Source organism: Vombatus ursinus, unplaced genomic scaffold (assembly GCF_900497805.2).
Source record: "Vombatus ursinus unplaced genomic scaffold, bare-nosed wombat genome assembly UNPS02014845.1, whole genome shotgun sequence".
Taxonomy (NCBI): domain Eukaryota; kingdom Metazoa; phylum Chordata; class Mammalia; order Diprotodontia; family Vombatidae; genus Vombatus; species Vombatus ursinus.
In genome coordinates, this window is record NW_020954623.1 from 6,632,094 (window position 1) to 6,654,787 (window position 22,694).

Genomic DNA, 22,694 nt, shown 5'->3' on the forward strand with positions numbered 1-22,694 from the left:
TCCTCTCCCTCTCCCTCCCCCTCTCCTTCTCCCTGTCCCTCCCCCTCTCCCTCTCTCTCTCCCTCTCCCTCCCTCCCTCTTTCCCTCTTCCTCTTCTTTTCCCTCTTCCTCTCCTTCTCTCTACGTCTCCCTCTCCCTCTCTCTCTCCCTTTCTTCTCCCTCCTTTTTTCATCCCCTCCCCTCTCCCTCACTGTACAGAACGCCGCCTCGGCCGACAGCGTCACTGTGGTCGCCTCAGTCCATCTGCCCCGGCTGGCCCCCTTCGCCGGAGCCCCCGCCCGGCAATCTGTTGATAACTCCACCTGCAAACTGAAATTGATCGTCTTTCGCAATGGGAAACTCTTCCCCAGCAGCAGCTCGGGCCACTGGTCCAGCCTTGCGGCTGTCGGGAGGCGGAGGTCGGTGGCCACTCCAGCTGTATTTGCGGAAATAGGTAAGAACTTGGGGGCATCATCCTTACCGTGGAACTGAGAGCTCCGGCTTCAGTTGAGGATGGGAAGGAGCCGCAGGATGCTGGTGGAGCTGGAGAGGGGGTGAGAGGGAGGGGAGCTCGCGAGAGCAAAGGCTCTCCAGCCAGATCAGAGCCAGCTTCTGCCCCTTGCATGCGTGCACAAACACATGCACACATACATACATATACATATGTATATATATAGTATATATATATACACATATATATACATACACATATATATACAGGTGTGCACGCATAGATACATACGTATATACATGCCTGTGTCCTTTCGTTGGCGGTCCGGGCAGCTCGACAGGGGAGTGGGGGGTGGGGGATGGGGAGTGGGGGATGGGGGGTGGGGGAATAACATTACTGCTTGGTAGAAGCCAACCTCTGGCCAACTTTATGCGAAAGGAGCAGCGGTGGAGAGTTGGGAGAAAAGCCGAGCTGCCCTGGGCACCCAGGCTGAGTCTGCCAACCACGAGACTGAGCCAAGGCAGTCCAGGCCGGGAGCTGGGGCCGGGAGCTGGGGGCCTCCTACCCAGTATCCCAGGATCTGTGAGTGAGGCCTCGAATGCCTTGGTCCAAACTTGTTGCTGTTTCTGAGAAGGCAGACGCTGCTTTGGCTCTGCCCGTGAGCCTCTCCCCGGAAGTTCCAGGGGGCTTTGCATTAGCTGCGCCTTTCAGGCTTTTAAGCCTAGGGAGAATGCAAGGACTTCAGTACAAGCGAGGCACTTTCCCAGCTACCCTCCAGTGGCCCTTTCTGAGAAGCAGAGAGAGCTTTGCTGTGGCATCTTAAGCAGAGCCCAGGGAGGTGGGAGGGATAGCATCCTCTCCCACCTACTGGCTGAAGATGAAGCTCCCTGCCTGGCACCTTGTCCGTGGGTCATCAGGGGGCCAGCCTTCTGGCTTTCTGTCCCTGGCAGGCCACGGGGCAGCAAAGGCCAGCGGCAGCATCCAGTTCCCAAAGTGGGGTGGCTGGCAACTGACCCTGGAGCCCCGAACTGGGGGAGGGAGGCGAAGGGGCAGGCATTGGACTGCGTTGGGCTGAGAACCCCTGTGTCTCAGGAGGTCTCTGACCCCACCCCGCCTGCCTGTCTTGCAGATGGGTGCAGCCTCAGCAACCTGAGCACTCCAGTCATCATCGGCCTGAGGCCCTGGGCTCCAGGGCTGGCCCCTGTGGCAGCCACTTGGGATTTTGACCTTCTCGCTGGACATGGAGGCTGGCGAGGAGACGGGTGCGACCTAGTCAGCTCAGCTGGAGACCTCCTCACCCTCCAGTGCCCACGCTGGGGCCACTTTGCAGTGCTCATGGTGAGTGTGTATCTATGACTTGGCAGAAATGCCCGGCACCCCGTTGGCTAGACCAGTGTATTTGAAGGGGTCCCAGCAGTGGCTGAGCAGCCCCTGGACCTATGGTCCCTGAGGCTGGCATGCCTCCCCCACCAAAGGCTTGGGTGCCCCGGGCCAGAGAAGTCCCGAGCCCAGCAAGCAGGGAAGGTCAGCGCCCCCAGCAGCCACCTACCAGCTGAGGGTTCTGTCAGCTGTTAGGCAATTTCTGGCAGATGGCCTAGAGGCTGGTGCTCCTCCCCGCCCCTTTCCCATCTCCCGCTCCCAGGCTCAGGTTCCACAGGCCAGAAGAGGGCCGAGGAGGGCAAGGCCGGCTTGGGGCCAGGGACTGGCTCCCGTCTCTCCCTTCCTCTCAGGGGCCGGCTGCTCTATGCCCGGCTCCCTGTTCTGTGAGGATCATACTAATTAGTCTCAGGCGTGCTGCAATGGTGAATCATTTGCCCGCCGACCAGGAGAAAAGCATATCGCACGCTCTGCTGGACAAGTCTGCTTTGGTCTTGCCGGTGAGCTCACTCCCTCTCTCCCCTGCTCCTTCATTCCCTCGCTCCTTCACTCTGGGAGTTGACATGAGGGCTACCACGGAGGGCAAGGGCCCTTTACCGAAGGGGTTCTTCAGGCAGAGGGTTCTCAGTAGTGGGAGTGGGGAAAGGGGAGCTGGGCTTGCCGGCACACCCACGTCGGGCTGCAGAGGTGGCTCTCCATCCCAGAAGCACCCCACTTGCCTCCTCGGCAGCAGTTATCTGTCCCTACCATGACCCCTGCCATTAACACCCCCAGTCTTACTCTCAGCCCCAGGCTCTGAAAGTGACCACTATGTAGGGGTTCCACACAGGTCAGAGCCTTCAGAAAGGGGGATTGAGAAAGCAGAAGGTGGAGGAGGCTGGTACCCAGGTTAGCCCGGAGTAAGTGGCTGCTGCTCTCAAAATGGAGAGGAGAGGCTGGGGGGCAGAGCTTGGGGATGCCACCTACCACCCCCACAGGCCCAAAGGTTTGCTTCTGAGGTGGGGGAGGGGAGGCAGCCTTTTATCATGGAGGGCTCGACAGAACCCAGGAAAGACTTGGCAGTGGGGTGACTCCACAGCTAGAACCAGCAGAGGAGCTGTGTGTGTCTGTGTGTTCGCCTGTGTGCTGTGTGTGAGTGTGTGCCTGGGTGTGCTCAGAATGCCGATGGGCTCCAGGCAGATACCGGCCCAATACCAGCCAATCCTCAAGTGCCTTCTGGGGGGGGGGGACACTAGAATACAGGCCTCTGCCAGCTCCCTCAGAACTTGCTTCCCTCCGGAATGTCCAGGGAAACCCTTGGTACCAGGGTCCTGAGGGGGCCAAGGAGACAGGCCGAGAAGGAGCTGCCTCCTTCCCTCTAGGGCTGACTGCCCCTGCTCCCCCTTCACCATTGAGTTTGGAGTGGGGGCACCTCCAATTTCTTTAAACCAAGTGAGGGTTGACCTTGCAGGTGCCACACCCAACGTGCCTGACTTTGGCTAGTTCAGTGTGAATTTGATTACCCTGTCTTAGGGCAGAACTGAGCATTTCTTTGAAAATGAGCATTCTCCATCATTAGAAGGGCCCTGCTTGGCCCCAAGGGGAGATGCCTCAGTTTGGAGTGAATGCTGTCAGTGAATCAGCCAGCAAGTATCTATTAAGCCCTGACTATGTGCCAGACCTTGAGATAGGCTCTGAGATACAGAGGCAAGCACACCTAGCCAGAGCCCCAAGGAGCTGCCGTTGGACCAGGGAGGCATCTGTACAAAAAATGGGCACAGACCCAGTTAGGCAGAAAAGCTTTGGAAACGAGGGGATCTGGAACTGGAGGGCATGTGAAAGGTGGTGCTTCAGACGAGTTGGGACAGAGACCAGGGATTCTAACAAGGAACGGTGAAGAGAGAGTGCAATCCAGGCATGGAGAAGGGAGATAACTATTATGTGAGTCCTGTAATGTTCATGAAGAGGGCAATATTATGATAATAATAATCATCATCATAACACACAACTTTTATATAACACTTACTACATGCCAGGCAATGTGCTAAGTGCTTTTTAATAATTATTTCATTTGATCCTCCCAAACCTGGGAAGTAGATGCTATTATTCTCTCCATTTTACAGATAGGAAACCGAGGTAGGGAGAGGTTAAGTAACTTGTCCAGGGTTACACAGATAGCCAATATCTGAGGCCAGATAAGGTCTTCTTGACTCTGGGCCTGGTGCTCTAACCACTGTACCACCTGGCTACCAGTAAGATTAGGAAGTAGGTTGAGGCCAGGTTGTGTGGGCCTCCAATGCCAAACAGAGGCCTGCATATATCTTATACTGAGACAAGAGGAAGCCACTATAGTTTATCAAGCAAGGAGGTGACATGGTCACATCTGTACTTTGGCAGAATCCCTTTGTTAGCTTCCAGGAGGATGAAATTCCATGTGAAGATGTTGCCACCAAGGAGACGAATGGAGGCTCTTGCAATAGAGAATCGAGGGGACTGCTAGGTGGTTCGGTGGATAAAGCACTGGCCCTGGAGTCAGGAGGACTTGAGTTCAAATCTGGTCTCTGACTAGACACTTGACCTTTACTATCTGTGTGACCCTGGGCAAATCACTTAACCTCGACAAAAAAGAAATAGAGAATCGAGAGGGGATGGCAGCCTCAACTCAGATGGCACTATGTGAGCAGAGGGATGGTGGGGAGACAGCAGTAATGAGGGCTTGACTCAGTGGGCCGTGTAGGGGGAAGAAGAGAGTAAAGGAAGACAAGTTTGGGAATTCCAGAAATTGGAAGGATGGTGGTGCCATTGACCAGAATAGGAAATAGACACTTTGTGGGAATTGGACCAGAGGTATTGTGAAGGAGTTCTGATCTGGACATATTGGGCTTCAGATACCTGTGGGAATCCAGCTGAAAGTGTGCCCTAGGGAGCTGGAGATGTGTGGAGACAGAAAGAGACCAAGGACAGAAATGGGGGTTGGGGAATCACCCATGAAGAGGAGTAAATGTGCTAGCTGCAAGAATGAACACCAAACCCTTAAAGAGTTTTCAAAAGAAAAGTATTTGGTCACTTATTTAGTGAAGGAGAGAGCTGGAAGAAAGTGTGGCTTCTTTCAGAGTCTCTGTGAGGTTCACACCCTACAGAGTTCAGACAAGGACATAAGGACATTTGCCTGATTGGTCTCACATAGGCAGTAGGTAGTCTCCAGAGAAGGTCAGTTTGAGATGGACCCAAGTCAAACCTGAGCAGACCCCAAAGAAGTACTGGGTGGGATCTAAGCTTCACTGAAGCCATCTAGATTCCCGTGAGGGTCTCTGAGGTCAGCCTGACCTCTACTGTAAGCTTTTGGGTCTAGCCACAAAAAGCTAGGTTCAAACAATATTAATAAAGTTTTATGAATAACATAATAAAATATTTCCCAGAATTGCCTAGCAGCTGATGAGATCACTGAGAGAGTGTTCTTGGTCCTATTGTGGTCTTGTTTAGTTTTTACTTGGTGCAGCAATCATTAAAAGAATAGCTCTGGAGTGGTCAGTTTGATATCTCAGGCTGAGGTTCACGTCATGGTGCTAGCCTGGCTGCTGTCCCAGATAGCTCTTCCAAGCCCCCTCCATGTCACCAGAACAGACTGGCCCATGTTCCTCTGTCCCCTCTGGAAGGAAGCAGACATTTATTGAGTGATTACTATGTGCTGGGCCATGATAGATATAGCATTCAAGTATTTTTCAGTCACTTCAGTCATGTCTGACTCTTCATGACCTCATTTGGAGTTTTCTTGGCAGAGAAACTGGAGTGGTTTGCCATTTCCTTCTCCAGCTCATTTTACAGATGAGGAAACTGAGGCAAACAGGATTAAGTGATTTGCCCAGGGTCACACAGCTAGTAAAAGTCTGAGGCTGGATTTTAACTCAAGTCTTCCTGACTCCAGGCCTGGCATTCTATTCACTGTGTCACCCAGCTGCCTTAATTCAAATATTAGCAAAAAGAAAGATAGTTCCTGCCCTCAAAAAGCTTGCATTCTAATGGAGGAAGACAATATACAAAAGAGATATGAAATTCATGGGCAGTGGGGGTGAGGATTAATCACGAAGTTTCCGGTGCTGGGCATGTATTTGAGATCTGGGAAGTCAGGAGCAGATCTGGGAATGAAGACTGGCTAATCGGGGTTCCTTCACAAAATGGAGGCCCAGGAGGAACTCTCCAGGGGAAGAGCCAGCATTACAGACAGATATTCCAGGGTTCAGAGGTCAGATGTTCCAGATACTGGAGACAACAGCTGCAATAGTGGTTTTGACATCAGAGAAGTCAGGATCAGTGAGGAAAGCGAAGCCCTTGGGCCTTCACCAGCCATTGGGAAAACTTGTCCCCCTGCACAAAGGTTGTTGGTCATTCTAGGCTCCAGAGGGAGCATCTGTGGGTTCCATCTGTCATCCATCAGAGTGAATGTGGGCTGGCTGTGGCCACCACTCTCAAGTTTCTTAGTGTCTTATTGGACACGGGCCTTCTCACTTTTTGAAAAGTGATTCAGGAAAGCTAGATTCCAGTGTCCATGGGGACAGCCTTGCCAATATTCTCAAGAGTCAAGAGGAGCTAGGTTCAAAGTGTCTTTCCTAGAAGACCGATTGGCCCTTTCCCTGCTTTTTCATCTTCCTCACCTTCCTCCTATTCAAATTTTGGCTCTATAATATGCCCACAAAGGTGTTTGGCCTCATGGAGGATGCCAGTCTGGGGTGCTTGCTTGATGCACTCTCCGTCAGGAAACCTCAGAGGCGCAGCTCTCTACCTAGGCTATTTCCAGCAGTGGGTTGTTAAGAAGCAAAGGCAGAGAAAGTCTGGATTTGCAAAGGTAGTCTTAATATCCACATTTAATCAAGGACTGAAATGTTTGTTATCAGAAACAACAGACTTTCCATCATTCTTTATGCCTCAGGACAAAATGGCCGTCTTGGATGCCTGAGTGGAATTTGTGATGGCTTTTTTCATGTTTGAGTATGTTAGAAAAAAATGTGATAATTTCTTGAAATGCATCATGGTCACAAGTCACACCCCCTTCTTTCCAGGAAGCTGCTTTTTCTCTTTTTGCTTTCTCTCCCAGTTAGGAAATAAAGTTGACTTTTCCCAAATGCTTCCTCTAATGAAAGTAATTGTGTCTCTAGAAAGGAAGCTAATTCCAGCTGCTCAGAGGCTTCTCCTTTTCTGTCACTGATTCTGGAGACCAGCACAATAGACTAAAATCAAAGCAGATTCACCTTTTAGCCACTTATCTATTAAGCAACTGCTTTCTTGGGCAAAGTTTGACCCTGTTCATAGGCATTTAGACTGTCCCAAAGAATAGCTGGTGGAGTCCTTGATTTAGTTCTCTTTGTTAGACTCAGCTATCATTTCTGTAATCTTGAGCAAGTCCCCTTTAAGCCTCATTTTCTTCATCTGCACAATGAAGGGATGAGCTCTGATGACCTCTAAGGTCCCTTCCAATTCCAAATCCTGTGCAACTCTGGAGCCTGAGCAGATGAAGATGGTGGAAGAGAGAAGGGTTGTCCTAAAGTCTTCTCTGCTTCAAACTGGTCATTCAATTCAATATTTGATTTATTTCAAATTATAGAATTTACATCCATCTTAAAAGTTTGCCTGGCCAAGATAACCTTGCACTGAGGAATCATTTAATGTTATTTGAATTGACTGGGACAGAAACAAACGGGGGATATGTGTTTCAGTTTGGAAATGTGATGGCACCATTAATAGGAGAATAGTTTTCTTCTCTCTGCATTTCTGAATAATCCAAAGGGTTGATTCTCCATGAAGTCCTCTAGAAAGAGAGTGTCTGCTGTCTGGTCTGGACTCCTGTGGATGATGGCTGGATGTCTTCTGCACCTGTGTGCCTTGGCAGTCATCCTAAAACCCAGCCAGAGTATCGTCAGAATACCAGAGCTGGGAAGAGCCACACTAGCAACTGGTCCAATCCCTACACCAAAGGAGTCTCTAATAGGTTTGAAGGGTGACATCCAATCTCTAATCATCCTAATGGCAAGGGGGCCCCACTACCTCCTGGGGCAGCCCAGTCCACTTTGGAACAGCTCTGAGAGTTAGGAAACCTCCTGACATCCAGCCTCAATCAGCCTTTCTGCAACTCTTCTCCTCCTCTTTCCAAATTCTCCTGGTTCTTTCCTCTGTGTCTAAGCAGAACCATTCTGACCCATCCTCCACCAGATAGCCTTCAGATGTTTGAACACAGCTCTCATGTTCCCCACCCCATCCTCAGGTCTTCTCTTCTATGGATTAGATGTCACCAGTTCCTTCAGTAAATCCTCTTATGCATGACTTCAGGCTCTTCCCTATTCTGGCACATTCCTCTAGACATTCGCCAGCTCATAAATGCCCTTCATCCAGTGTTGCTCCCAAGACTAAGCCCAGTCCTTTGGATGGAGTTTGATCAGGGCAGAGTACAGAGAGGTTATTGCCTCCTTAGTCTAAGCAAAAGCTCTCTCTGTCTTTCTGAATGCAAGGTACAGTCCAAAGATTTTGGAGCCCAAGTGAAGGAATAATGCCTCTCTTTCTTTCCACTTGTCCCAAGGGAATACTTCCAGGAGAGGTTGACAGATCAATAAGAATTGATTATCATTAAAAAAGCAGAGAGGGGAAATTTATCACAGATCTCTAATGAAATCAGCAGAACTATAAAAATGGATGTTTGACTGTGCCAGTAACATCACTGCAGTCTCATCTTACAGCACAAAGGAGGGGACAAGATAATTCTGCCTCTTTTTTGCTGACTTGTCCTCAAGCACCTTGAGGGTCCCTTGTTCCCTGCCCCCCCCCTGCCACAAACCATCCTATTCCCACTAGGCAAGTGGGACAACTCTCGAACAGAATGTCGCCTGATGTGGATTTGCCCCCGAATGCCCCTGGCCGCCGAGATTGCTTGGCTTCCTAGCTCAGCTGTACTGGCTCCCCAGGTCTGGACAGCCTCTTGGTTCTGGACCCTGGCTCTGGCCCACCCAGACCTCCTCCTTCTCATCTGTTCCGTTTGAGTCTGTAGAGCAATAGCTTCCTCACGAGTTCCTGGTTACCTCCTCCAGAAGCCTCTGGCCCAAAGTTAGGCCTTAATGTCAGGACTTATTAACATTCATCTCTATGAGTAAATGAGAATCAGGTGTAAGTGTCTTTCTGTTATTCCTGCCTTCCTGAAAGCTTCATCTGGGTGTAGAGGAGCTGTCCAGGGTGCTACACTTCCCAGCTTTGAACTGTCCTTGTTAGGTTTGAAATCTACTCCCTGGAAAACATATCGAAGAGCATTTTCTCCAAACCCCTTCTGCAGAAGAGGGCGAGCCTGTGGTGGGAAGCCAAGCTAAACTCTCAACCAGTCTTGGCCATTTCCTGTTCTTTCCTCTGGTGTTTGTTCCCACAAATCAGTTTCCTTACACAGAACCAAGAAACCATCAGAAAGAGAGCTCCTCCACAGAGGCAGAAAGGCCTTGATGGTGCCTTCCCAGCCTCCCTTTAACTGACTGCTGAGGGAGAGGAGCATTTCCATCACTTTCCCCCTTTAGCTCCCTGTAGGTTGCCCTTGCCTCCAGGGCATCAGCTCTGAAAGACTGTTAGTCACCTTCCCCAACCTCCTCCTAGAAATGTCATTTTCCAGTCGAGTGGAGAATTCAGATCAACGTGCAATATGAGTGGCTATCTGTGTTTATTGCACATCAGTTTTATATTTCATGCATGAGTGTATATATGTGTGTATACAGGTAACATGCCTGTACATTCAAGTGTTTGAATGAAGGGCAGTCATAAAGATGATAGTTGATGTGTTCCATTTGCCCTCTGAGGGTAGAACAAGGAAAAATGAGCAAAATCTGTAATGAGACAAATTAAGTCTCAATATTAAAAAAAAACTTTCCTAAGCAGCCAGGTTATTTTTAAGTGGTGTGGGTGACCTCGGAGGGCATCTTTTCTCTGTGTGGCTTCCAGCAATGACTTCTTCCTTACACAGAACCAAGAAACTATCAGAGGGTAGGGGGTAGGGGAGGGTATCCTCTTGGACCAGCAGCTACTAAAGTTCCTTCTAGCTCTGAGATCATGGAATTCTGCAGATTGGGGGCCAGGAACTAAGGAAGCTAAGACATGCATCTGAAGGCCTACAGCCAGCCCCATCCTAGGTGATGGTAGCTTATCTCCCCTGCATAGCACAAAGGCCAGCCAGGAGACCTAAGAGGTCTTCCCAAAGAAAAAGGGACTCGGGAGGGATGTTTGAGTAGGAATCCTTTTCTTACTCTGATATCCCAGTCCTTTCCTTGTCAGTGAGAAGTGATGGCCAATGATCAATCAATCCAATAACAAGCATTTATTTAGTGCCTCCTGTGTGCTAGGCAGTAGTCTCAAGAAGAGCCTGCAATTTTCATTTGACCACTTTCCTTTTCTTTCTCTTTATCTCCAACCTCCCCCCAAAAAATATTCAATAGGAGAATTAGAGAAACCAGTGAGGGCTCTGAATTTCACAGACTCCTCATAGCTCACAGTTGAAAGCAACTTCAGGAGCCAACACATATTTGAATAAAGACGCCCTCTACATCGTTCCTGGAAAGCCATCCTGCAATAGCCTCCAGTCTTTGGAGCCCTCCAGTGAGGATGCTAGATAGTTCCTGAGGTAGCCCTCTCACTCCCCTTTTGGACAGAGGATGTCTTCCTTGAGGTCTTCAAGCAGAGGCTGGGGAGGTTGGGGTAGGGATTCCCTCTGGGTAGGGGCTAGACTGGAGGGTAAGGGGAACCTTCCAGTCCTGAAATGGACAGACTCAATGATTCCAATTGCTGAGCAGTTCTCTCCTGCATCAAGACTAAATCAGCCTTTTGGGCAGTTTTCCCCATGGCTCCTAGATCAGCCAAAGAGAACAAACCTAATCTTCCTACCTGATCTCTTCAAATGCTGGAAGGCAGCTTTCATGTCACCTAGGCTGAAAAACCCCAGTTCCTCAGAACTGAAGTGTGTTGAAGTCATGGGTTTTGATACTGGGACCATAGGAAGGGCCCTTGCCCAAGTCCATTATGGCCCCAGCACTCACAGATTGAACTGGGATAGGGAGAGGGAAGAGACATGGAGTCATCACACACTTGTTTCTGTTTTGAAGCAAGAAGAGGACAGATGGACACTAAAGTCAACCACACACTCACGTCAACATGACAGGGATGCTACTCCATGTTCTTTTCTCTTCATCAATTTTAATGGTCATGACCTGCTACTGGGGGCAAAGCAGGAGAGTCCCAAATCCCAAATATCAGTCATCCTTCCTGGATGGGAAGATCAAGCCATTTTCTGCTCTCTGAGGATCATGGCAGTGCATTCAACTCCAAATCAGTCTTTGCAACAGGATAAAATAAGGGGCCTGGAAGAGTGGTATCTGACCTCTGATTTCCCATACTACTATGACCTTCCCATCAAAGGCCTCTGTTACCTCACCAGTTCCCTCACCCATTCTGAATAACTGGATGACTAATTTTCTCAGTCTCCCATAGGGAAACATGCACATATACTGTTATAGAGAGAAAGTATAGTGGGAAGGGGAAAGAGAAGAATGTTGGTCATTCAGTCAGAAGACTCCTTGATTTGGATCCTGGCTTGGACATTCACTAGCCAGTGGGCCTTGAGAAAACAGCACAGCATCTTTGGGCCTCAACTGCTTCTTTTCCAAAATGAGGGATACGAATATTTATACCACATACCCAGGGCTGTCCTGGAGCCAGCTCCTACTGGCTCAAGAGAATTTATTGTTAGGTTCTCAATGTAAGTACTTACATTTCAGAAATAAGCAAACACTGAAAATCAGGACTTAATATATTGTTTGGTGGACTTTCTGGACTTAAGAAAGTAATGGAGAAAATGTTAATAATGCAAATTAAACTTAAAAGGGCATTCCATTTTTGAGAGCCGGTTGTTAAACGTTTGCCACCACACCCTTTCTCAGCCATCACCAGGCAATTGGGAGGAAAGCACCTTATAAGCCTGAGAGAGTCTCTGTCATCACTGTACAGCACACCCCCAGGTGCTATCACTAGACTGCAGCATGCTGATGCTTATCGCAGCCTTTGAAGCAACAAGACAGGTGCTTAAGCTCAAATGTGCCTTCCCAAGGGTACACAGAGGGAGAGTGTGAAGTCAAAACCCTGTTTTCCTTGTTTTGTTTTCTCTTCATGTCGCCTCCTGTCCTCCCTTCATTATTCATTCACTCAAATAGACACTGGTGGAGTGTATTTACTGTGCTCTGCCGGTCCCCCGTCCGATGGCTCATGGTGGGCCAAAGGGGATGATGCTGGGATCTCAAAGGCCATGTCAGTGAATCAATTACAAGTTCTGATGGGTCCAGCCAAGCTGGGAGGCTCCAATCCTGGGACTCAGGTTAATGATGGACCTTCAGCCCCAGACCATTGAGGACCAGTGCTCCTGGGAGGGCTCTGCTACAGGCGAGGGTGTTCCTACACCAACAGAGTCACAGGACCCAGAAGAATGGGAGCATTGCTATGTGCCCAGCATTGTGCTAGGCTCTCCAGTCATTCAGAGCAGTCTAAGGCACAATACTTGCCCTAGAGGAGCTTACAGTCTATATGTGGACCCTTTTATCTCACCATGCTGATCTTGTGGAATGGGCTGCAATTTGCCATCTTCTTGGGGATCACGGACATCACAGCTGTCTCTGATGCTCCCAGCTTCTCTTTGTCTTCTCTCTAGAAACAGGGGCCGTGGCAATGGAAGAACTGGCTCTTAGGGATGACCACAAGGGTACTTCTCACCTCAGCCATCATACACTTTCAGAATCCATCTTAGCTCACAATTTCATGGAAAAACAGAGGGAGAATGTGACTCATGGCTTCTCCTGAAATTCATTTTGTCTAGATGGAAGAGTCCTTCTCCTTTCTAAAGTATGCACATCTCTCTGGGTTCTGCCTTTCAGATATCCTGGCCCACAAGCATCCTGGGACAAGATGTCCATTTCAGTATCACATTGGCCTGTCTTAACAAGAACTGTGCAGAGATAACATCCCTAAGACTCCTCTGGGTACCTCCTGTAGCTTACTGATTTGTGACTGACCAGTAGGATAGGAATGTTGCTGCTCTGTCCCTGAGTCAGGCCACGTGACTTTGGACTTCTCAGAGCCCCCTGATGTTAGAATTCAAGGTTCTCTCATTGCATTGCCACTGTCTGGCACCATTGTCTTGAGGGCAGGACTACCACCGACCTGCCCCAATGACTGTTCTTGGATAACAGTAGAGAAATGTCAACCCTGGGTCCAGGGCCCTTCCTTTCCATCCTCTGAAACTCTTGGTGATTTTGTCCCTTCCTTGTAGGTGACTGGTCAACAATGGCAAATGCAGCACAAAAGTCAAGAAGGAGAAGGAGGGAGAAAAGGCAGTGGATTTGCCACTTTATTATTATTGTCGTTATCTTTTGGGAAACCAGTCTTAGTTGAGCGATGAGGTCAGAAGCCATTTTGCAAAGGGTTGAGAAGTGAGAAGAGAGTAAATGGAGGCAACAAGAATAGGCAGATGCAGGGCTTGTCCATCTTCAGGGCTGGTCCAAGGCCACACCGAAGGGTTTTCCCCAGCTGAACTTCCTCCTCCCGGAAGGAGCAAGGGGAGTCTGGTGAGATGGCCAGTGTTCTCTATGGCTTCCCCAAGGGCTTTATCCACAGCTGAACACAGGCTCAAAGCCCTGCCCCACCACATCAGATGAACTACCTACAGCCACGGGTCTTTCTTCTGCCTAACCCTAATTGTGCTGCTGACATGCAAAGCTGCACTTTGAAAGTGGTCTTCCAGAGTCAGGGACTGATGCCCCTCCCCGCCTCTCTCCGTTCCCCCACCCCCAGGTTCAGGCCAGTGCAGAAGCAGCGGTGCCTCGCCCCGCCGCCATCTATGCCCCGCATTCCCCAATTCGTGGCGGCTTCTCAAAGAATGTCCGTTCACTCCCTGGCTGGCCGATGCTTCCTCCGCCCTGCCTGAATCTGCTGGCTGGGAAGCACTTTGAGCAGCATGGCCCCTGGGCTCCTGAAGTGATGCAGGCAGGCTCTGCTCCCTGCAGCCCAGGCCTGCCTGACAACTGCTAAAGTGGTGTTCCTTCTGTGACAGGATTTGAAGACAGTCCTTTCCTTGCCCGAGGACCCAGGGGAATTCCTGCACCCCGTGGTCTACGCGTGCACCGCCGTCATGTTACTGTGCCTCTTTGCTTCCATCCTCACCTACATCGTGCACCACAGGTAAGGCGTCGGCACCACCCCAGGCCCATCCCCGGCAGCTGTCGGACTGGGTACAAGAGGAGGCATCGTGCGTGCCCGGAAGCTCCCCTCAGTGAAATGCGGGAAGGGAGGCTGCGGATCTGGGAGGATGGAGTGTAGAGCAGAGCAGGGTGGGGCGGGGAAGAGCCTGGCCCGGCCCCCTTCCCCAGACTACTTCCCGTTATCTCCCCCAGTTAATTAGGTGCTACCAACTATTGTTCCAATGCCCTCCAAATGTGGGTCTCTGGGATGAAGCCCCAATTTTTCCAGCCCAATTAAAGCTCTGAGTCAAATTAAGTGACTTTGGGCCATTGTTTGCCACCTTGCTAGTCCTTACTGAGCCGGGGAGGGGGAGGAACAAGGAGGCACCTTTTTCTGTAAGAACAGGGCTTGGCTGATCCCAAAACACTGCAGACTGGCTCCTAGGTCCCCTGCCTTAGAGGACTCATCCTGAGGAAGACCTTGATTTGAATTCCCATCACAGACTCTTAGGAGGAGAAGTCCCTTCTCTGGGTCTCAGTTTCCTCCTCTGTAAAATGGGGGTGGGGGTTGGACTCTGGCCCATCAGGCCCTTCTCAGCTCTAAATTGAGGACTCTGTGGGAGACAAGTGGGCAATGAGGCCCCCACACTGAGTTGGGCTGGGCCTGCCTGGCACTAGAGCTGTCCTTAAAGCCTCTCAGCTTGGCAGGAGCAGTTCTGTGCTCTGCTGGCCCTGCCCTCGTGACCCCAGCATCACCTCCATGCCACATGTGGTGCTAGAATCATCTGGACTGGCCTTAGAGTCCTCATCCAGGCTGGAGTCAGCTATGAGAGGACCGGCAACGAGGCCTGGGCCTGGCAGACAATCTCCATGACCAATCCCCACCAGGCTTTTAGCGCAGGCACTGTGCTAAGCATTTTTGTTGTTGCTTTCTTTTCTTTTCTTTTTACAAATATGAATTCATTTGACCCACCCAACAGACCTGGGAGATAGGTACTATTTTTGTCCCCATTTTACAGCTGAGGGAACTGAGGCAGGAAGAGGTGAAGTGACTTGCCCAGAGTCATCCAGCTAGCAAATGTCTGAGGCCAGATTTGAACCCAGGCTTCCCAGCACTGTATTCACTGTGGCACCACCTGCTGCTTCTGCCATGGGACACTAACTTGTTTGCTCTTTCTTCCTCACAGCACAATCCGCATCAGCCGCAAGGGGTGGCATATGCTTCTCAATTTCTCCTTCCACACGGCCCTCACCTTTGCTGTCTTTGCTGGGGGCATCAATCGCACCCAGTACCCTATTGTCTGCCAGGCTGTAAGTATCTGAATTCTCTTCACTTTTCTCCGGAAGTTCAGCCCTAGGGCAAGAGCAGCAGGTGTGGGATGTTTCTGTACCTCCCCCTCCTCGGTGTCTTTAGGGCCATTTTCAGCCCATAGCTGTGTCTCTCCCCTGTGCCTCTGTCTGGGTTGGGGCTCTGAAGGCAAGTCTGGTCTGACTGCCCATCCTGAACCAGGCTCCAGGCACTCCAGGCTGGATTGCTTTTGAAGGGACACTGCCCAGCATTGGGGTCTTCTGCCTCCCCCACAAGCCTGCTGGTGGGAGCCCTGAACCTCTGCCCTCAAGGGCCCTAAGGAGCATGCGTGTGGCTGCTCTCTCGACGTCCCTCACTAGGACCCCAAGTCTGTGTCACCCCAATAGACAAGGTGGCAGTTTACTCTGGTTGGGGAGGCAGGAAGCTCTGAAGCCCCCAGGGAGGGTCAGTCTGGACCCCAGAGAACTTGAAACCAAGATTTGTGATGATTCAATTGTGCAAATGAGCCCAGGGTGGCAGAAAAAAGCTGAACTCACAGCTTCCTGGCCCTATGTCTGCTTGCTGGGGCCGTTTATGGGTCTGCAGGTCTGGGTTCAAACCCTTGTCCTGCCATCAACTAGCTGTGTGACATTGCCCAAGTCACTTGTCCTTGCTGAGGTTCAGATTGTTGTCTCTCCAGGGGCAATGCCACCACCTCTCCTCTCTCTGTCTCTGCCTCTCTTGCTCTCTCAGGGTTGTTGAGAGGGACCAGTCAGTCAATCAGATAACAAGCATTTATTAACCACCTACTGTATGCCAGGCACTGTGCTAAGTGCTATGGATACGAAGAAAGACAAAAGACAGTCCCTGCCCTCAAAGAGCTCCCGATCTAATGGGGAGGCACCATGTAAATAACTGTAAAAACAAGATGTGTATGGGATACGTTGGGGAGGACAACAGCAGAAAGGGAATAGCTTTAGAAGAAACCAAGAAAGGCTTCTTGTAGTCATTTGGGGGATGAAGGAAGCCAGGGAAACCAGGAGGCAGAGAGGAAGAAGGAGAGTGTCCCAGGCATGAGGAAGAGCCAGAGAAAGTGCCCAGAGTCCAGAGATGGATGGGGAGGACACCAGCTCATGGCGTCATCTCATAATAATGATGATGACAGTAGCTAACATTTATATAGCACTTAATCTATGCCAAGTTAAGTGCTTTACAATTATTATCTCATTTGGTCCTCACAACAACCCTGGAAGGAGGTGCTATGATTATCCCCATTTTACAGTTGAAGAAACTGAGGCAAACAGAGGTTAAGTGACTTACCTAGGGTCACACAGCTAATAACTATCCAAGGCTGGATTTGAACTCGGGTCTTCTTGTCTGCCTCTCAGCACTCTATCCACTGTGTCACCTAGCTGATCCTGTAAGAAGACTGGAAAGGTTGAAGGGGGTAAAGTTATGAAGAGCTTTGAATGCCAAATAAACTATTTTCTGTTTGCCCCTAGAGGCCACAGGGAGCCACTTGAATGTACTGAGGGTGAGAGATGATGTGGCCAGACATGAGTGGAGGATGGACTGCAAAGGGAAGAGACAGGATGTAGACAGTCTCTGCAGCAGCTATTGCAATAGTCCAGGAGTGAGAGGATGAGGGTCTGCGCCAGGGTGGGGGGAGCATCAGAGGAGAGGAGGGGCCTATTCAAGAGCTGTTACAGTGGTGAAATTGACAGACCTTGGCACCATATTGAATCTAGGGAGTGAGAGATGGTGAGACCAGAATGACTCCTAGGTGGGGAGCCTGAAGGACCAGGAGGATGGAGGTGACCTTGAGAGTAATAGGAAAAGTAAGAGGGGAAAGTCTTTGGCGGGGGGGGGGGGGAAGAATGAGTTCTATTTTGGAATGGTGAGTTTAAGATGTCTGTTGGACATCCAGTTTAAGATGTCTGGAAGGCAGACGGAGATGAGAGACTGGAGGTCAGCAGAGAGTTTGGGGCAGGAAAGGTAGATCTGAGAATCATCAGCATAGATAGTCATGAAATCCATGGGAGCTGATGAGGTCACCAAAGGAAGCAGGATAGAGGGAGAAGAGGACCCAGGACAGAACCCCGAGGGACACCCATGGATAGAGGGCATGACCTGGAGAAGGATCCAACCAAGGATACTGAGAAGGAACAGTTAGAGAGGGAGGAGAAGAACCAGGATGAGAGGGAAGGAGTGCCTTGAAAACCCAGAGAGAAGAGAGAGTGACAACAGTGTCCAAAGCTGCTGGGAGGTCAAAGAAGAGGATGGAGAAAAGGCCTTTGATCTGGCAGCTAAGAGATCATGGGTCACTTTCGAGCACAGTTTCAGGGGAACGAGGAGGTCGAAAATGGATTATAAAGAGTTAAGAAGAGAATAAGAATAAAATAAATGGAGGTGCTGGTGGGGTGGTCTTCTCTTGGAGTTTAACCCTCTTAGAGAGGATAGAGAAAGAGATAGAAGGGCGTGGTGGTGGGTCAGGATCAGGGAGACAGGGGCATGTTTGTAGGCAGGAAGGAAGGAGCCAGTGGAGAGGGACAGACTGAAGATAAGGTGCAGAGTGGGGGTGATGGAGAGAGGGGGCAATCTGCAGGGGAGACAGGATGGAACTGGACCATTTGAGCAGGTTGAGGGGTTGCCTTGGCAAGGAGAAGGGCAGCCTCTTGGTGAGAGACTGGGCTGAAGGAGGAGACGGGCAGAAGGCACCTGAGTGATGAGAAATGAGGAAGAGGGGAGAAGAGGGGCTCCACTTTTTCTGTAAACTAAGGGACAGGGTCTCTGCTGGGAGAGCAGGAAAAGGGGAGCCATGGGAGACTTGAGGAGGGACAAAGAGGTTTGAAGAGTGGGAGATGAGGGAGGCAGAGTGGGATTGCCCGGCAGCAGGGAGGGCCCAGGGGGTGGGGCTTGTGTCCCATAAATTTGTGGCAAATCCAGTCATAATGTGATTTTCTCCACCTTTATCAACATTATCGCTACATTCAACAACAGCATCGCTACAGATGGCAGCAGGAATCTCAGGCTGAGGCTTGGTGGGGAGCAATCTGTGAGGTGATAAGGAGGCCGGGGACTCGAGAGGGCAGCTCCCCAAGGAGTCTAGAGGGGCAAGGAAGGGAGGAAGGTGTGGCCAATGCCAGCTGATGGTCTAGGAGACCGAGGACGCAGTGAGGAAAAAGAACAGGGTTTGGGTCACAAGGCAGCAGTGAGAGGTGGAAGGCCAAAAGATTGTGATCAGATCGGGGAATTTCAAAGTGCCTAACATGGAAGTGGTGCATCTGTGGGTGAGGGCAAGGTCAAGGACATGATGGTCTCTGTGTCTGACTAGGGGGAGCAAAGGAATCCCAGCTGGGAGGAAGCTCTCTGCCCACCCTCTCTGGCCAGTGACACCCTAACTCTAACCTTGAGAGGATGGCCTGCAGCAGCTGGGACCTGCTCAGAGGGGCTGCTTTGTGGGTGCCCTCCCCAGAGCTGGTGCCAATGCCAGGTTCTCCCTGCACTCTGTGTTCAGACAAAATCTAGCCAGTGTAAGAGTTCATGGAGTGACCAGGTCGTAACAAGCTTCCCCAGCACCCACTAAGGGGGCAGGCAGGCTTCCCGGGCTGCAGCAGCCACTGTGGGGGGAAGAGGGCACTCGATTTCCCGTCATCAAGATGATTTTGCCAAGGGCCATCTTCACAAAAGCCCCATTTGACAGTTGAGGAAACAGGCTCAGAGAAATTAAGAGACTCATTCAGTCACGGAGCTGGTAAGAGGCATCGCCAGGTTCAAACCCAGCTCTCCTGGGTTAGAGCTGCCAGTTCTAGAACTCAGTTTGGTACCTGTTAATGATGGAGGCAGCCAGGGGGCACCACAATGCACAGAGCACCAGGCCTAGAGTCAGGAAGACCCGAGTTCAAATGTGACCACAGACACTTTCTTCCTGGGCAAGTCACTTCACCCTGTTTGCCTCAGTTTCCTCATCTATAAAATGGGGATTATAGTAGCCCCTTCCTCCCAGGTTGTTGTATCTGTATGATGCCTGGGGCATAGTTAGCTATTACTCATGATGCCCCAGGAAGGGTCATGATGCCTTCATTCCTCACACCCTGAAAACAGAAAAAATGTGAGATCGCCAGAAAAGAAAGCCAGTGTTTTCCTGATAAATAAGAGGCTGGCCACCCTGCCTGCGGCCTGGGAACCACCGAGAAGTAGTAAAATGGTTTCTATCTGTTGGTGCTTGGCAGCCAGTGCATGCATGGAGCCCTGGGGAGACCCTGTGGGGGAGAGGACCGGCGAGGGCTCATCCATGCCCCTTGCCAGAGTAGCTTGGGCTCTTGGACCCCAAGGACACCAGGCTTCCTGAGACCTACAGAAAGGGCAAGGGTGGGGGCAGCTAGGTGGCACAGTGGATAGAGCACCTGCCCTGAAGTCAGGAGGACCTGAGTTCAAATCCTGCCTCAGACCAAAAACTTAACACTTACTAGCTGTGTGACCCTGGGCAAGTCACTTAACCCCAATTGCCAAAAAAAAAAAAAAGGGCAAGGGTGTTGTAGATGGTGGGGAATGTGCTGCACCCTTTGGGGATGGGGGGGTGTGGGGAAAGGAACTTTAATAGAAAATGGTTTGCTCTGAGGACTCCAGGGTCCTTTCCAGCTTTGGAGAACCACTCAGGAGGGGGCCCAGAGTCAAGACAGCTTGGGACCTTTCATCAGCTGTGGAGTGGGGCTTTCTCTGTGGCTGGCCAAACAAGCCCCCTACCAACCTACCCTGTGAGCCACCCTACCCCATGCCCATCTGAGAGGAGCCCTTCCTGGTCCTCCCCAGGCAGGAGCTGCCCCACCAGCCCCACCTGCAACCTCTCCCAGGACACTGATGGTGACAGAAGGGGCCCCACAGTTGTTATGGCAACAGAGGGGCTAATTACAACTATTAGAGGACGCAATAAACATCACCAGATGGTCATCATCAGTGCTCTCAGGAGGGGAGCCGGCCTTGCTTGGCCTCCTCCCTGCCCAGAGCTTCCTCCCCCAAAGCCAGCCTGGGGCGGGGGCCCACAGCCTCAGCTCACCCACAGGCACCCTGGGGAGGTCTGGCCCAACCTTCACAGAGACCTTGGCCCCAAGGCTGCTCAGACAGAGACATGGGAGGCCACTGCCTCCCCAGAAGGGGGAACTACACAGCTGGGCTGAGACTCCTGGGCACAAATGTGTTCCTGCCTGCCCCAAACTGGAGTGCTGAGGGCCCCAGCCTGACCAGATGCCAATCCTGGGTCACCTCTCTGGCTCACACCAGCCTAAGCTGGGCCGTGGGCCTTCTTTTGGGTCCTGGATGGAGGCTTTTTCTAGAAGTCCACCTTCTTCCCCTTAGCCAAGAGGCCTCTGCCAGGTTGTCCCAGGAAGCAGAGTCACTTTGCTAACTGGCCTTGCCAGGCCGTCCGCGGCTTCCTCTGGAGACAAACCAAACGAACCTCGCAGTGTTCGGTCATCAGAGGGCCAGGCTGGGGCCCTCAGCCACTAATGCGCTCTCCGTTTACAGCCACGCTGTCCTTGTCACTGCAGAATGTTGGGTTACTGCCTCAAGGGTTACCTCATTTTGTAGAATCAGACGGAGACTCCAGATGCAAACTGCGCAGTTAGCTAATTCACCGTTTCCATAGTAATGAGGACCTCTCCTCCGCGTCCTGCCTGTGACAGATGGAGTGTCACTTTATCAGGGGGCAGCTGCTGGGCATGGCAGTGTGGCGACCCCCTTGGGGGTCACTAGGGCGCTCAGATGAGCCCCACTCATTGCTCATGGCCACACCAGGGCCCATGTCCTCATGGAAGGTGGTCAGGAACAAGAATCCATGCTGGCTGGCTTGGTCAGTCCAGAGCCTCATCCCAGGGACCAGCTGGTCCTGATTCTCAAGGAAGGGGCCAGGGCAGTCCAGCCTGGAGGCTAGTGAGGGATGATCCCAACCAGCTCAGGCTGGGGCAGAGACCCCCGCACCAGAGGATGTCAGAGCTGTAAGAGAGCCCTCAGCAGAGGGGGATCTCGCCCATTCCACTGTGGGGCAGTTCTCACTCTTAGGGTCTCTTACTGATGTCGTCTCCATCTTCCTCCACACCTTCCACCCACCGTCCCCAGGTCTGCACTCTGGGACCAATGAAAAAAGTCTTATCTCTGCCATGGCAGCTGGGAGGTGCAGTGGAGAGAGAGCTGGACCTGGGCTCAGGGAGACCTGATTGTGAATCCTGCCTTAGACACCTCCTGGTTGTGTGACCGTGGGCAAGTCACTTTTTCCCTATCTGCCTCAGCTTGTGAATGAGGGAGGTGGGCTCCACGGCCTCGGAGGTCTCTTCCAGCTCCAAGTCTGACGCCATCATCTCCATTCCAGGGCCCTACACTTGACCCAGTTACTGATTCACCCCAAAGCCTGACCCCGGCCCCGTCACATTATGGCCTGCCTTCCTCCGTGGTTGTAGGAAGCCATCCAATCAACACCGTCATTCCTGGGAAGACTGCATCATGCACTGTGCTATGGCCCATTGCCATCCCTAGGGCGCTGTCCCTCCCTGGCCAGCACTGCCTTGCTAGACAGTGCACTCCTTCTGGGCCTAGACTGTCTTCTCTTGGCCCAGGGTCTGCTGGGTACATGGTTGGGGCTCAGTCAATGTGTGCTCATTCATTCACTCAGCCCTTCAAATACCTGAAGAACAGTCAGCCCTGCTCTTCCCTGCCCCTACTCTTTCCTTCTGTAGGCTAAATGTAGCTCCAGAGACTGACCCAACGACACCTTCCAAGAGCACAAGCTCTGAAGTCAGAGGATCTGGGTTCAGATCCTGCTTCTCAGGCTTACTACCTGTGTGTCCCTGGGCCAGCCACTCCCTTTCAGCAGCTATAAAATGGGAGGGTCTCTGAGGCCCCACCAAGCTCTGGTTCCATGAGGCTGAGATCTGTCATTAGAGCTATCCCAACATGGAGGAGTTGGCCCTGGGTGCAGGGAGGTGCCCCTTGCTGGAGGTCTCCAACAACTGCGGCCATAGTAGGTGGGCACAGAGTGGACCAGGCAACCCTCCAGTTTGTTCTGTCTCTAAGCTCAGGACTCGCTGACCTACACAGTGTAAAACTGGGGCTCCCATCAGTCACTATGAGGGCTGTGTGGGAACAAAGGGACCGCCTGTGGGAAGGGGAGAGAATAGAGACCTGAGGCCGCCAGACTCTCCCTAGAAGGCTCTTCCGCTGGTGATGGGAATTGCATGGTAACCTCACCTCAACCACAAGCAGGGCACCACCCAGGAGCCCCCCCAAGGGCCCACACAAGGTCCATAGAATGTCCACATGGCACCCACATGGGGCCCATACGGTGCCCACCTGGCACCCTCAGCACCCACATGGCACCCACACAGGGCCCATA

At 51.5% G+C, this 22,694-nt stretch overlaps 1 protein-coding gene across 3 annotated transcripts in view; it reads left to right on the forward strand.

Moving 5' to 3' along the window:
• ADGRA1 (adhesion G protein-coupled receptor A1) overlaps positions 1-22,694 on the forward strand; it is a 300,070-nt gene that overhangs the window by 226,096 nt on the left and 51,280 nt on the right. For all 3 annotated transcript variants that reach the window (XM_027840488.1, XM_027840489.1, XM_027840490.1), the window contains 4 exons: positions 199-433; positions 1,560-1,768; positions 13,896-14,023; positions 15,210-15,333. In XM_027840488.1, coding sequence (XP_027696289.1) covers positions 199-433; positions 1,560-1,768; positions 13,896-14,023; positions 15,210-15,333 — 696 coding nt within the window. The remainder of the gene's footprint in view (positions 1-198; positions 434-1,559; positions 1,769-13,895; positions 14,024-15,209; positions 15,334-22,694) is intronic.